The sequence below is a fragment of the Pseudophryne corroboree genome, chromosome 8, assembly GCF_028390025.1.
Source record: "Pseudophryne corroboree isolate aPseCor3 chromosome 8, aPseCor3.hap2, whole genome shotgun sequence".
Lineage (NCBI taxonomy): Eukaryota > Metazoa > Chordata > Amphibia > Anura > Myobatrachidae > Pseudophryne > Pseudophryne corroboree.
Genome location: NC_086451.1, coordinates 40328014 through 40341042, shown reverse-complemented (window position 1 = coordinate 40341042; position 13029 = coordinate 40328014). Strand labels below are relative to the sequence as shown.

General features: G+C 49.7%; 1 protein-coding gene across 2 annotated transcripts in view; it reads left to right on the top strand.

The window, feature by feature from the left end:
• Window positions 1-13029, top strand: part of LOC134948351 (histo-blood group ABO system transferase-like) — a 97068-nt gene that overhangs the window by 51853 nt on the left and 32186 nt on the right. For both annotated transcript variants that reach the window (XM_063936278.1, XM_063936277.1), the window contains one exon: window positions 4835-4918. In XM_063936278.1, coding sequence (XP_063792348.1) covers window positions 4835-4918 — 84 coding nt within the window. The remainder of the gene's footprint in view (window positions 1-4834; window positions 4919-13029) is intronic.

Here is a 13029-nt window from a genome sequence, read left to right as displayed (position 1 = left end):
GGGGGAGGGGTGGAGTGCCGCATGTGATGGAGGGGAAGGTGCGGAGGTGTAGTGCATTGGGGAGAGGTCTGGAGGCGCTGCGGGTACTGTACATGCCATAAAAGGTAGTTGGAGGGTATGCAGTAACAGGGCCAGGACAGGGGTGACAGGGTCAGTACAGGGTTGACGGGGCCAGGACAGGGGTAATGGTGCCAGGACAGGGGTGACGGTGCCAGGACAGGGGTGACGGTGCCAGGACAGGGGTGACGGGGCCAGGACAGGGGTGACAGGGCCAGGACAGAAATGATAGGGACAGGATAGGGGTGACAGGGCCAGGGTAGGGGCGGCAGGACCAGGACAGGGGTGACGGGGCCAGTATAGGGTTGACAGGGCAAGCACAGGGGTGACAGGGCCAGGATAGGGGTAACAGGGCCAGCATAAGGGTGACAGGGCCAGGATAAGGGTGAAAGGGCCAGGATAAGGGTGAAAGGGCCAGAATAAGGGTGGCAGGGCAAGGCCAGGGGTGACAGGGACATGACAGAACACAGGGCACGGGAGAGATTGGTATTAGGGACAAAACAGTGGTGACAGACAGATGTGTCTTACCGGAGTCACTGCTGCTGGCTGCTGCTGTTCCATTCCAACCTGTTGGGATCTGCTGCTGCTGGAGACTTGGCATGGCTGACTCTCTCAGGCTGGAGTCCTGCTTTCTCTGCCAGTCCGCATCCCTCCCCCCCTCCTCAGTCACACACCGCAGACCTCGCGCAGCTGCCGGGCACTGTGGTAAGGTGAGACTGGAAATGACTGGTTAGCCCCCCAGGAGATGCTGTGGCTGGAGGGAGGAGGGGGTCATAGCATGCACGTGGCGCGGACCTCACGGCTTCCGGGCACTGTGGTAAGGGGAGACTGGGAGTGACTGGTTAGCTCCCAGGAGACGCTGCGGCTGGAGGGAGGAGTGGGTCAGAGCCTGCAAGCAGCTCGGATTTCTGCAGCGCTACCCGCCAGCTAAAGTGTGTGAATGAGCTGGGCGCACTCCACTGCGGGTGGCAGCGCTGCAGCTAGCGGTGGGGTTGCCGGGGCTGGAGATAACAGAGGCAGTATGGAACCTGCACAGCGGCAGGTGCCCCACAAAACTGCAGCTAAGAAGTGTGGAGTGTGCCAGAAAGTGACGCTCCTCCGCACCAGAGAGACCCTGCTGAGTATGCCGATGTGGGGGGTCAAGCACACAGTGAGCCGGTGCCCGTCTGTCTGTATGACATACCCCTCACACACCCCCATACCTCCCAAATGTCCCGATTTTCGCGGGACAGTCCCATTTTTTGGGGTCTGTCCCGCTGTCCCACCCGCGGGTCGCAGTGTCCGGCGGTGGGGGGGGGGGGGGGCAGTTGGAAAGCTCCTGTACTCGCTGTTCTGCTTAGCAGAGCAGCGGTGAATAGTGGAGACAGAGGGAGAGGGGGCATCAGGGGGTACTGATTATGGGGGGGGGTTCCAGCAGCAGAGCCGGATTAAGGGGGGGGGGGGGGGCAGGGGATACGTACCGTTGGCCCCACAGTTTTAGGGGGCCCCCGAGCTGGAGTAGCTCTGTCCCAGCTCAGAAGCTCCCCCCGTCCTGCCAGCAACAGCGGCAGCATTGTGCTACAGTCAGCACACGCTGCATATTGGCAGGTCTGTGGTGTTGCAGGGAGGCAGCAGTCTCCCTGCTTTCTTCTCCCTGTGCGGGTGTGTAGGGGGAGCGACGACGTCCTCTGGATTTAGCCCTAGCTGAGGGGCCAAAATCCCATAAAAAAAATAAAAAGCGAAATTTGCATAAGGGGGCGTGGCCGCGCGGGCCGCGATTAGGCCACGCCCCCAACCCACAGCAGGCACAGCAATGAGATAGGGCTTCCCTGTCTCAAGTGCCCTGTGCCCCCCGGACTCATAATCAGCCCCTGGGGGCATGCCAGCAGCTCACAGAGCGCTGGGCAAGCCCCCTCACTGACGAAAACGGGGGCCCTCCCGTGAAGCCACGCCCCCTTTTCGCCGAGTGTGTTTCCCTCCTTCTGCCTGGAGAAAGCTCCTGCAGAAAGCTGGGAGGTATGCAGCCCTGTCTGTGACATGCCCAATGCCCATGCTATCTGCTTCTGCTCCTAGTCTCCTGTAGATTTGGCCAGATCTCTGTGACTCATTTGAATAACTCCGCCCACTGTTGTGACTCCGCCCAGCGTTAGCAAATGAATCACAAGGTCACAGAATAGGGCTATTATATAGGAGATATATACACACACACAGGTATAGCTTTTTTGAAATGCATCACATTACCATGTTAATTTATACCCAGTCATATCAGTTGGTGCCGACAGGGTCACCCACATACGTCTGTGTCTCCCAGATTTTATCTTTGGAAAAGCATACAACTACAGACATGCTGACAGTTAATCTCATGAATCGAGTACCATCAGGAGTCGGCGGTGCCGACAGAGGGATTCCCATAGCCGTTTGTGGCAGAGTAATCACACATGCCGACACACGTGTACTAAACACTGACTATAATGGGTAGATCCCAGTATCTGACAGGGAAAACACAGGAACCGTTTACCAACTCATTTACCACACACTCCTTATATATATTGCTTTATTTTTGTACATATACTGCACTAAACACTGCCCCCCACCCCCACCCCCCCGGTTATTCACTGTGAGCTGTTCATCAGTGTTTTGGCGGGGCCAGCGTCTCTGTGAGGAGAAAATGGCGCTGGATAGAGTTGTGAGGGCTAAGCCATGCCCCCTTATCGGCACGCTGCAGTCCTGCTAGTTTTTCACATTTTTATACTGGCGGGGGTCAGTATAAAGTGCCTGTGCACTGTATACCTCTTTGCCAGGCTATATAAATGAGGTATATTGCTGCCCAGTGCGCACCACCTGCACCCTTGTAGTGCCGCTTGTGTCTGGGAGCAATGGCGTGCAGCGCAACCACTGCGCGGTACCTCAGAGACTCTGAAGTCTTCTGCCGTCACTGAAGTCTTCTGTTCTTCTTTTACTCACCCGGCTTCTTTCTTCTGCCTCTGTGAGGGGGACGACGGCGTGGCTCCGCGAACAAGCAGCTAGGCGCACCAAGTGATCGAACCCTCTGGAGCTAATGGTGTCCAGTAGCCTAAGAAGCAGAGCCTTGAAACTCACAGAAGTAGGTCTGCTTCTCTCCCCTCAGTCCCACGATGCAGGGAGCCTGTTGCCAGCAGCGCTACCTGAAAATAATAAACCTAACATAAAGTCTTTTCCGAGAAACTCAGGAGAGCTCCTCAGTGTGTGACCAGTCTCTCTGGGCACAGAAGCTAACTGGAGTCTGGAGGAGGGGCATAGAGGGAGGAGCCAGTTCACACCCATTCAAAGTCTTAAAGTGCTGATGTCTTCTGCGGATCCCGTCTATACCCCATGGTCCTTTTGGAGTCCCCAGCATCCTCTAGGACGTATGAGAAAATTGTATATGGGGTGGTCTGATGGCAAAGATGGGACACTTGGAGGGATATAATGGCATAGAAGGGACACTTGGTAAGATCTGAATGGAATAGAAGGGATATTTGGTGGGATCTGATGGAATGGAAGGGACACTTGGTGGGATCTGATGGAATAGAAGGGATACTTGGTGGGATCTGATGGCACAGAATGGATACCTGGAGTGGTCTCATGGCATAGAATGTGCACCTGGAAGGTCTGATGGAATAAAGTGGGCACATGGAAAAAGTCTGAGAACATATAAAAGTCTTATGGCGTAGGAGGGGTCTGATGTTGTATAGGTACATGTGAAGGAGTGTAAGACCATATAAGGGGCATGTGGAGGAGTGTGATGGCATACTAGGGGCATGTGGAGGTGTCTGATAGCATATAATAGGCATGTGGAGGAGTATGGTGACATACAAGGAGGATGTGAAGGAGTGTGATGGCATGTAATGGTCTTGTGGAGGGTTTGATGACAGAACAGGGTGTGTATGCAACTGGCACACACAGCTTAACTAGTTTTGTCGACAGGTTAAGCTCAGAGGGAACCTTACTAGCACTCACATGTTACAAGCTATGTGTTTTTAGTATGAAGAAATTCTTCCATTGCCAATACTGTCTATTGTATGTGACTCATGTATTTCTCATTTATTTCTGCTGAATTGAATTGAGAATATATATCTTGTGTTTGCTTTATTTATTTTAGTAGTATCCTTTGTTCATTACTGAGATTGTTTCTATATTTTATTAGTTATAAAGATAATTGCAAACTTCATTGGTTCTATGTTAATGCCTCCAACTAGGGCCATTCTAATTTTTTGTTTCATATTGGGAAGGAAAGGGGGGTGTTTGGTTTTGAGGGCAAGGACCATCTTAATGTATAGGTAAAATGGGCGGCTGCCCAGGGCTACACAATTCTGCAGTATGCTGTTAGTAGATAATTGGAGCTATCCACCAATCATATTGCTGACAGTCATTCACTGTATGGAAGCCTGTGGAGAGACCGTACTGGACCACAGGAGAGGCATGTTATGATTTTTTTTTATAGGTTTCCATCAATGGGTGTGTTGGGGCCCCTGTGCGTTGCTTTGACCAGAGCCTACAAAGCTCTTAAGACTGCTCTGTGAGCTGCCGCTGGTGGGTACAGTTCAGTCTATATACTAAGCCTTGAAGAAAGTTAAAGTCGATGGAGATAATGTACCAGCCAATCGGTTCCCAACTGCCATCTTACAGGTTGTATTTGAAAAATGACAGTTAGCTGATTGGCTGGTACTTTATTTCCATCCACTTTATCTCTTTCTTAGAAAATAGACCCCATAATCCATTGTCTGCCAGTGTCTTTGTTAAAAGTTCTGCTAATTTAATGTTCACTTCCTCCATACAGATCAACAATGAATCCTGTCACCAACCCCTCGCATGTGAAACCATTGGAACAACTGGACCAATTAGAACAAGTCTCGCTTGAGAGGTAAAGACTCTTACCTAAGAGACAAAAATGAACAACCTGGTGTATTTCAGATGTTCTAATCACAGCCATGGTTATTTAAATACTTTGAAACAACGGATTCTCTCATCAAATATAATAATTATATGTTTCAGTAGCGCATTTCCAGAAATATTATTCTATTTTATTTTTTTTATGTGGGAAGAGCCATGGTGTTACCTGATAATTTGGTCTGTCTTCTCTTTCAAAGTCCAGAACTTCTCCTTTTGAGCCTTGTGTAGCCTTAATATAATGAGCTACAGATGTGTACACATACCCTCAAATTGCATCAAATTGTTATTTGGCGCACCATGAAAAATGCAACTTTCCCTCAATATTTTACTCAATTTACATATTTTTCACACTGCTAGTGCAACAAAGCACAAGTTATACACACTCTATACACTACTAGTGCATAGCTGTACATACAGAATCTACTCGGAGAAAAGGCAGGAGACCAAGGACCAATATAACTGAACCACGCCATGCTTAAATGCAAAGGTCTCTCTGTGGTGCATCTATGTTGCGCCAAGCGCCGTATAGTGCAGAAATACGGATTTTGATACCTACCGGTAAATCCTTTTCTCCTAGTCCGTAGAGAATGCTGGGGTCCACTTAATGACCATGGGGTATAGACTGTTCCGCAGGAGCTATGGGCACTATTAAGACTTTTCAATGGGTGTGAACTGGGTCCTCCCTCTATGCCCCTCCTCCAGACCTCAGTTATAGGAACTGTGCCCAGGGAGACGGACATTTCGAGAAAAGGATTTACTTTAAACTAGTGGTGAGATACATACCAGCTCACACCTCAACCATGCCGCACAACATGGCATTCAACAGAACACACGCCAACAGGCATGAACCAATTACAGCAACATGCTGAAACTAATATAACACAACTTGTGTAACGCTAATAACAAAACTGCAGGTAAAGTACGCACTGGGACGGGCGCCCAGCATCCTCTACGGACTAGGAGAAAAGGATTTACCGGTAGGTATCAAAATCCTGTTTTCTCATACGTCCTAGAGGATGCTGGGGTCAACTTCATGACCATGGGGTTTATACCAAAGCTCCAGTACGGGCGGAATAGTGAGGATGACCCTGCAGCACCGATTGACCGAACTTGAGGTCTTCATCGGCCAAGGTGTCAAACTTGTAGAATTTAGCAAATGTGTTTGACCCTGACCGAGTAGCTGCTCGGCAAAGTTGCAATGCCGAGACCCCCCGGGCAGCCGCCCAGGATGAGCCCACCTTCCTAGTTGAATGGGCCTTCACTGACGTCGGTAACGGCAATCCCAGCCGTAGTATGAGCATGCTGAATCGTACTTCTGATCCAACGCGCAATAGTCTGCTTGGAAGCAGGACACCCAATATTGTTGGGAGCATACAGGACAAACAAAGACTCTGTTTTTCGTGTACGAGCTGTTCTAGCTACATAAATCTTCAAAGCCCTAACCACATCTAGAGACTTTGACTCAGTGTACGTGTCAGTAACTACTGGCACCACAATAGGTTGGTTTATGTGGAAAGATGAAACCACCTTTGGAAGAAAATGTTGACGAGTCCTCAACTCTGCCCTATCTTCATGGAAGATCAGGTAAGGGCTCTTGTGAGACACGGCCCCCAATTCAGACACGCGCCGCGCAGGTGCCAATGCCAAAAGCATCACCATTTTCCAAGTGAGAAACTTCAACTCTATCTCTTGTAGAGGCTCAAACCAATCTGATTAAAGGAACTGCAACACCACGTTAAGGTCCCATGGTGCCACTGGAGGCACAAATAGTGGCTGGATGTGCAGAATTCCTTTCACGAAGGTCTGAACCTCTGGAAGAGAGGCCAATTGTTTTTGGAAGAACACTGACAAGGCCAAAATCTGGATCTTGATTGATCCCAATCGTAGGCCCGCTCCACACCAGCCTGCAGAAAATGGAGAAAACGTCGCAACTCAAACTCTTCCATAGGAGCCTTCTTGGATTCACACCAAGACACACATTTTCTCCAAATACGGTGGTAATGTTTCGATGTTACTCCTTTTCTGGCCTGAATAAGGGTGGGGATGACTTCCTTGGGAACACCCTTTCGGGCTAGGATCCGACGCTCAACAGCCATGCCGTCAAACGTAGCCGCGGTAAGTCTTGATACACGCACGGCCCCTGCTGCAGCAGGTCCTCGTGAAGAGGAAGAGGCAATCTTCTATGAGCAACTCCTGAAGATCTGGGTACCAAGACCTCCTTGGCCAGTCTGGGGCAATGAAGATTGCTTGAACTCTTGTTCTTCTTATGATCCTGAGCACTTTTGGGATCAGCGGAAGTGAAGGGAAGACATACACCGACCGGAACACCCACTGGGCCACCAGCGCATCCACTGCTATTGCTTGAGGGTCTCTCGACCTGGAACAATATTTCTGAAGCTTCTTGTTGAGACGAGATGCCATCATGTCTACTTGAGGAACTCCCCAAAGACTTGTCACCTCTGTGAAGACTTCTTGGTCTCCTGGATGCAGATCGTGTCTGCTGAGGAAGTCTGCTTACCAGTTGTCTACTCCCGGAATGAAAATTGGCGACAGAGCCTTTACATGTCTTTCTGCCCTGAGGAGGATCTTCGTCACCTCTTTCATTGCTGCTCTGCTTTTCGTTCCGCCCTGCCTGTTTATGTACGCGACTGCTGTTACATTGTCTGACTGAATCTGCATGGGATGATCTTGAAGATGTACCGCTTGTTGAAGGCTGTTGTAAATGGCTCTCAATTCCAGCACGTTTATGTGAAGGCAGGCTTCCTGACTTGACCATTTTCCCTGGAAGCTTTCTTCCTGAGTGACAGCTCCCCAGCCTCTGAGACTTGCATCCGTGATTACCAGGAGCCAGTCCTGAATCCCGAACCTGCATCCCTCTAGTAGGTGAGAACTGTGTAGCCTCCACAGGAGCGAAATCCTGGCTTTTGACGACAGGATTATCTTCCGGTGCATGTGTAGGTGGGATCCCGACCACTTGTCCAACAGGTCCCACTGGAATACCCTGGCATTGAACCTGCCAAACTGTATGGCCTCGTAGGCCGCCACCATCTTCCCCCAACAACAACGAATGCACTGATGGATCGACACACTCGATGGTTTCAACATCTGTTTTACCATCTTCTGGATTTTCAGAGCCTTTTCCACCGGAAGAAATACTCTCTGAACTTCTGTGTCCAGAATCATCCCGAGAAAAGACAACCTTGTCTTGTCACAAGTTGCTGACAGGAGAAAGCCTCAGTTGTAGGGGCTGAGAGGAACTTAAACCGGGGAGGTTTAATCAGACCCCTGGACATGTAAGTGTTTAAATGAAACCCGAAGGTGTGACCATGACAACCAGGTAAAAGTCAAAATAAAAGTTTATTCACAGACTCCGTGTAAACAGACCGCATTCAAGGTTAATAATGGCAATGATGAATAATATAATTCCTGGAGCACTCTGACCATGAAATGGTTTCACAGGGCACTGGTAGATTAAGAACAGCTGTTAAAGTCCTTAGATGGAATAACCTTACCAGGCCTGGCTGTAGTAGTGAAGATATCCGAGGAACATGCCAGTAGATGGAACAGATGAAGTTGGTAACTTGAATCCGCTGTTGTATTTGCTGGATAGAACCAGCCAGGTGGTAAGACACGGAGTGGATGCGGAATGGAATCAGCCAGATGATAAAGTCACTGAGTGAATGCTGGGTGGAACCAGCCAGGTGATGAAACACGGAGTGGATATAGTAAGATGCTAGGGAGCGTGGAAACAGAGGAGTTGAAGGATGACCGGTGGTAGTGGATATTGCTGGAAGCAGATGCAATAGCTGGAAGCTGGAAACTGGATCAGCCACGGAGGACTGCAAAGTCAGGCTGCACCGCAGGATGGTAGGCAGGTGCGGGTCTCTTTAGTGGATGCTGGAGACAGGAGCTGGAACCTGGAGAAACAACCACAGGAGAGAGACTGGAACAAGGTATGACAAACAAAGCACTGACAACTTCCTGGCCCAGGCACAGGATACTTGTACCTGCAGCAATGCAGGTATTGGCTGGGCAATTATGCAGATTTCCAGGCAGTGGATTGGAGGAATTGAAGCATGTGATTGAATCCAACATGGCTGCGCCCATGTTAGAACTTGGAGGGAAAACTGGTTTGGGAATCCATGTGGAAACATAACTGTAATGGCGGCGCCGGCCGCAGAGGACAGGAGACGCCAGACTGCTAATGTATGCTGAGACTCGTGGATGACAGCGGAGGCATGGAACACCACACTGACAACCTGCACTTATAACATAGGAGCGGCGGCGGAGGCCACGGAGGACGGAAGACGCCATGCAGGATTCAAACATGGCGCCGCTGTGACAGCATCTCAGCGTGACAGGAGGGATTTGCAGTATGTGGACACAGATGAGATCCGGCCCTGGAACGCTGAGCCAGCCTCAGGAGACATCTGAAAGGCAAGTAATGGCGTCCAGATACCCGGATCGTGACACGTCTGTTCCAACTGTGACTTTGGATAATTTGTGATCCAACCGTGTTTTTAACAACTGCTCCCTGGATCTTGCCTTTATCAGGAGATTGTCTAGATAAGGAATTATATTGACTCCTTTTTGACGCAGGAGAACCATCATCTCCGCCATCACCTTGGTGAATACCCTCGGCGCCGTGGAGAGACCGAAAGGTAACGTCTGTAATTGGTAATTGCAATCCTGAACCGCGAATCTCAGATAAGCCTGGTGAGGAGGATAAATGGGAACATGCAGGGGGGACACCATGTAGTCCCCCTCCTCCAGACTGGAAATCACTGCCCTCAGTGATTCCATTTTGAACTTGAATCGTTTCAAGTAGAGATTCAGATTTTTCAGGTTTAAGATCGGTCTGACCGAGCCGTCCGGCTTTGGAACTACAAAAAGGCTTGAATAAATCCCCTCCCCTTGTTGTGACAAAGGTACCAGGACTATGACCTGATCCTGACATAATTTTTGGATTTGCGCTGTTACTGCTTCCCTTTCTGGAAGAGAAGCTGGCAAGGTCGATTTGAAAAATCGGCATGGGGAAACGTCTTTAAACTCCAGCTTGTATCCCTGAAATACTATTTGCAACACCCAGGGATCCAGGCCAGACAGAATCCAACCTTGGCTGAACAGTTTGAGACATGCCCCCACCCGAGCGGCCTCCCGTAAAGGAGCCCCAGCGTCATGCTGAAGATTTGGCAGAAGTAGGGGTAGACTTCTGCTCCTGGGAACCTGAAGCTGTTGTGGACTTCTTTCCCTTTCCCCTTCCCCTACCCGCAAAGAAGGGGGAACCTCTCGCTTTTTTGTAATTATTGGCCCGAAAAGGACTGCATGTGTGGGTGATATGTCTTTTTTGCCGGTGCAGGCGCAGAGAGCAGAAATGTTGACTTACCTGCGGTAGCCGCCGAGACTAGCACATCCAGTCCATCGCCAAATAAGTAGAGATGTGCACCGGAAATTTTTCGGGTTTTGGGTTCGGTTCCGTGGCCGTGTTTTGGGTTCGAACGCGTTTTGGCAAAACCTCACCGAAATTTTTTTGTCGGATTCGGGTGTGTTTTGGATTCGGGTGTTTTTTTTCAAAAAACCCTAAAAAACAGCTTAAATCATAGAATTTGGGGGTCATTTTGATCCCAAAGTATTATTAACCTCAAAAACCATAATTTCCACTCATTTTCAGTCTATTCTGAACACCTCACAATATTTTTAGTCCTAAAATTTGCACCGAGGTCGCTGGATGACTAAGCTCAGCGACCCAAGTGGCCGACACAAACACCTGGCCCATCTAGGAGTGGCACTGCAGTGTCACGCAGGATGGCCCTTCCAAAAAACACTCCCCAAACAGCACATGACGCAAAGAAAAAAAGAGGCGCAATGAGGTAGCTGTGTGAGTAAGCTAAGCGACCCTAGTGGCCGACACAAACACCTGGCCCATCTAGGAGTGGCAGTGCAGTGTCACGCAGGATGGCCCTTCCAAAAAACACTCCCCAAACAGCACATGACGCAAAGAAAAAGAGGCGCAATGAGGTAGCTGTGTGAGTAAGCTAAGCGACCCTAGTGGCCGACACAAACACCTGGCCCATCTAGGAGTGGCACTGCAGTGTCACGCAGGATGGCCCTTCCAAAAAATACTCCCCAAACAGCACATGACTCAAAGAAGAAAAAAAAGAGGCGCAATGAGGTAGCTGTGTGACTAAGATAAGCGACCCTAGTGGCCGACACAAACACCTGGCCCATCTAGGAGTGGCACTGCAGTGTCACGCAGGATGGCCCTTCCAAAAAACACTCCCCAAACAGCACATGACGCAAAGAAAAATGAAAGAAAAAAGAGGTGCAAGATGGAATTGTCCTTGGGCCCTCCCACCCACCCTTATGTTGTATAAACAGGACATGCACACTTTAACCAACCCATCATTTCAGTGACAGGGTCTGCCACACGACTGTGACTGAAATGACGGGTTGGTTTGGACCCCCACCAAAAAAGAAGCAATTAATCTCTTCTTGCACAAACTGGCTCTACAGAGGCAAGATGTCCACCTCATCATCATCCTCCGATTCATCACCGTGTACATCCCCCTCCTCACAGATTATCAATTCGTCCCCACTGGAATCCACCATCACAGCTCCCTGTGTACTTTGTGGAGGCAATTGCTGCTGGTGAATGTCTCCAAGGAGGAATTGATTATAATTCATTTTAATGAACATCATCTTCTCCACATTTTCTGGAAGTAACCTCGTACGCCGATTGCGGACAAGGTGAGCGGCGGCACTAAACACTCTTTCGGAGTACACACTTGTGGGAGGGCAACTTAGGTAGAATAAAGCCAGTTTGTGCAAGGGCCTCCAAATTGCCTCTTTTTCCTGCCAGTATACGTACGGACTGTCTGACGTGCCTACTTGGATGCGGTCACTCATATAATCCTCCACCATTCTTTCAATGGTGAGAGAATCATATGCAGTGACAGTAGACGACATGTCCGTAATCGTTGGCAGGTCCTTCAGTCCGGACCAGATGTCAGCATCAGCAGTCGCTCCAGACTGCCCTGCATCACCGCCAGCGGGTGGGCTCGGAATTCTGAGCCTTTTCCTCGCACCCCCAGTTGCGAGAGAATGTGAAGGAGGAGATGTTGACAGGTCGCGTTCCGCTTGACTGGACAATTTTCTCACCAGCAGTTCTTTGAACCCCTGCAGACTTGTGTCTGCCGGAAAGAGAGATCCAAGGTAGGTTTTAAATCTAGGATCGAGCACGGTGGCCAAAATGTAGTGCTCTGATTTCAACAGATTGACCACCCGTGAATCCTTGTTAAGCGAATTAAGGGCTCCATCCACAAGTCCCACATGCCTAGCGGAATCGCTCAGTGTTAGCTCCTCCTTCAATGTCTCCAGCTTCTTCTGCAAAAGCCTGATGAGGGGAATGACCTGACTCAGGCTGGCAGTGTCTGAACTGACTTCACGTGTGGCAAGTTCAAAAGGTTGCAGAACCTTGCACAACGTTGAAATCATTCTCCACTGCGCTTGAAGACGGGTGCATTCCACCTCCTATATCGTGGTCAGTTGTATAGGCTTGAATGGCCTTTTGCTGCTCCTCCAACCTCTGAAGCATATAGAGGGTTGAATTCCACCTCGTTACCACTTCTTGCTTCAGATGATGGCAGGGCAGGTTCAGGCGTTTTTGGTGTTGCTCCAGTCTTCTGTACGTAGTGCCTGTACGCCGAAAGTGTCCCGCAATTCTTCTGGCCACCGACAGCATCTCTTGCACGCCCCTGTCGTTTTTTAAATAATTCTGCACCACCAAATTCAAGGTATGTGCAAAACATGGGACTTGCTGGAATTTGCCCAGATTTAATGCACACACAATATTGCTGGCGTTGTCCGATGCCACAAATCCACAGGAGAGTCCAATTGGGGTAAGCCATTCTGCGATGATCTTCCTCAGTTGCCGTAAGAGGTTTTCAGCTGTGTGCGTATTCTGGAAAGCGGTGATACAAAGCGTAGCCTGCCTAGGAAAGAGTTGGCGTTTGCGAGATGCTGCTACTGGTGCCGCCGCTGCTGTTCTTGCGGCGGGAGTCAATACATCTACCCAGTGGGCTG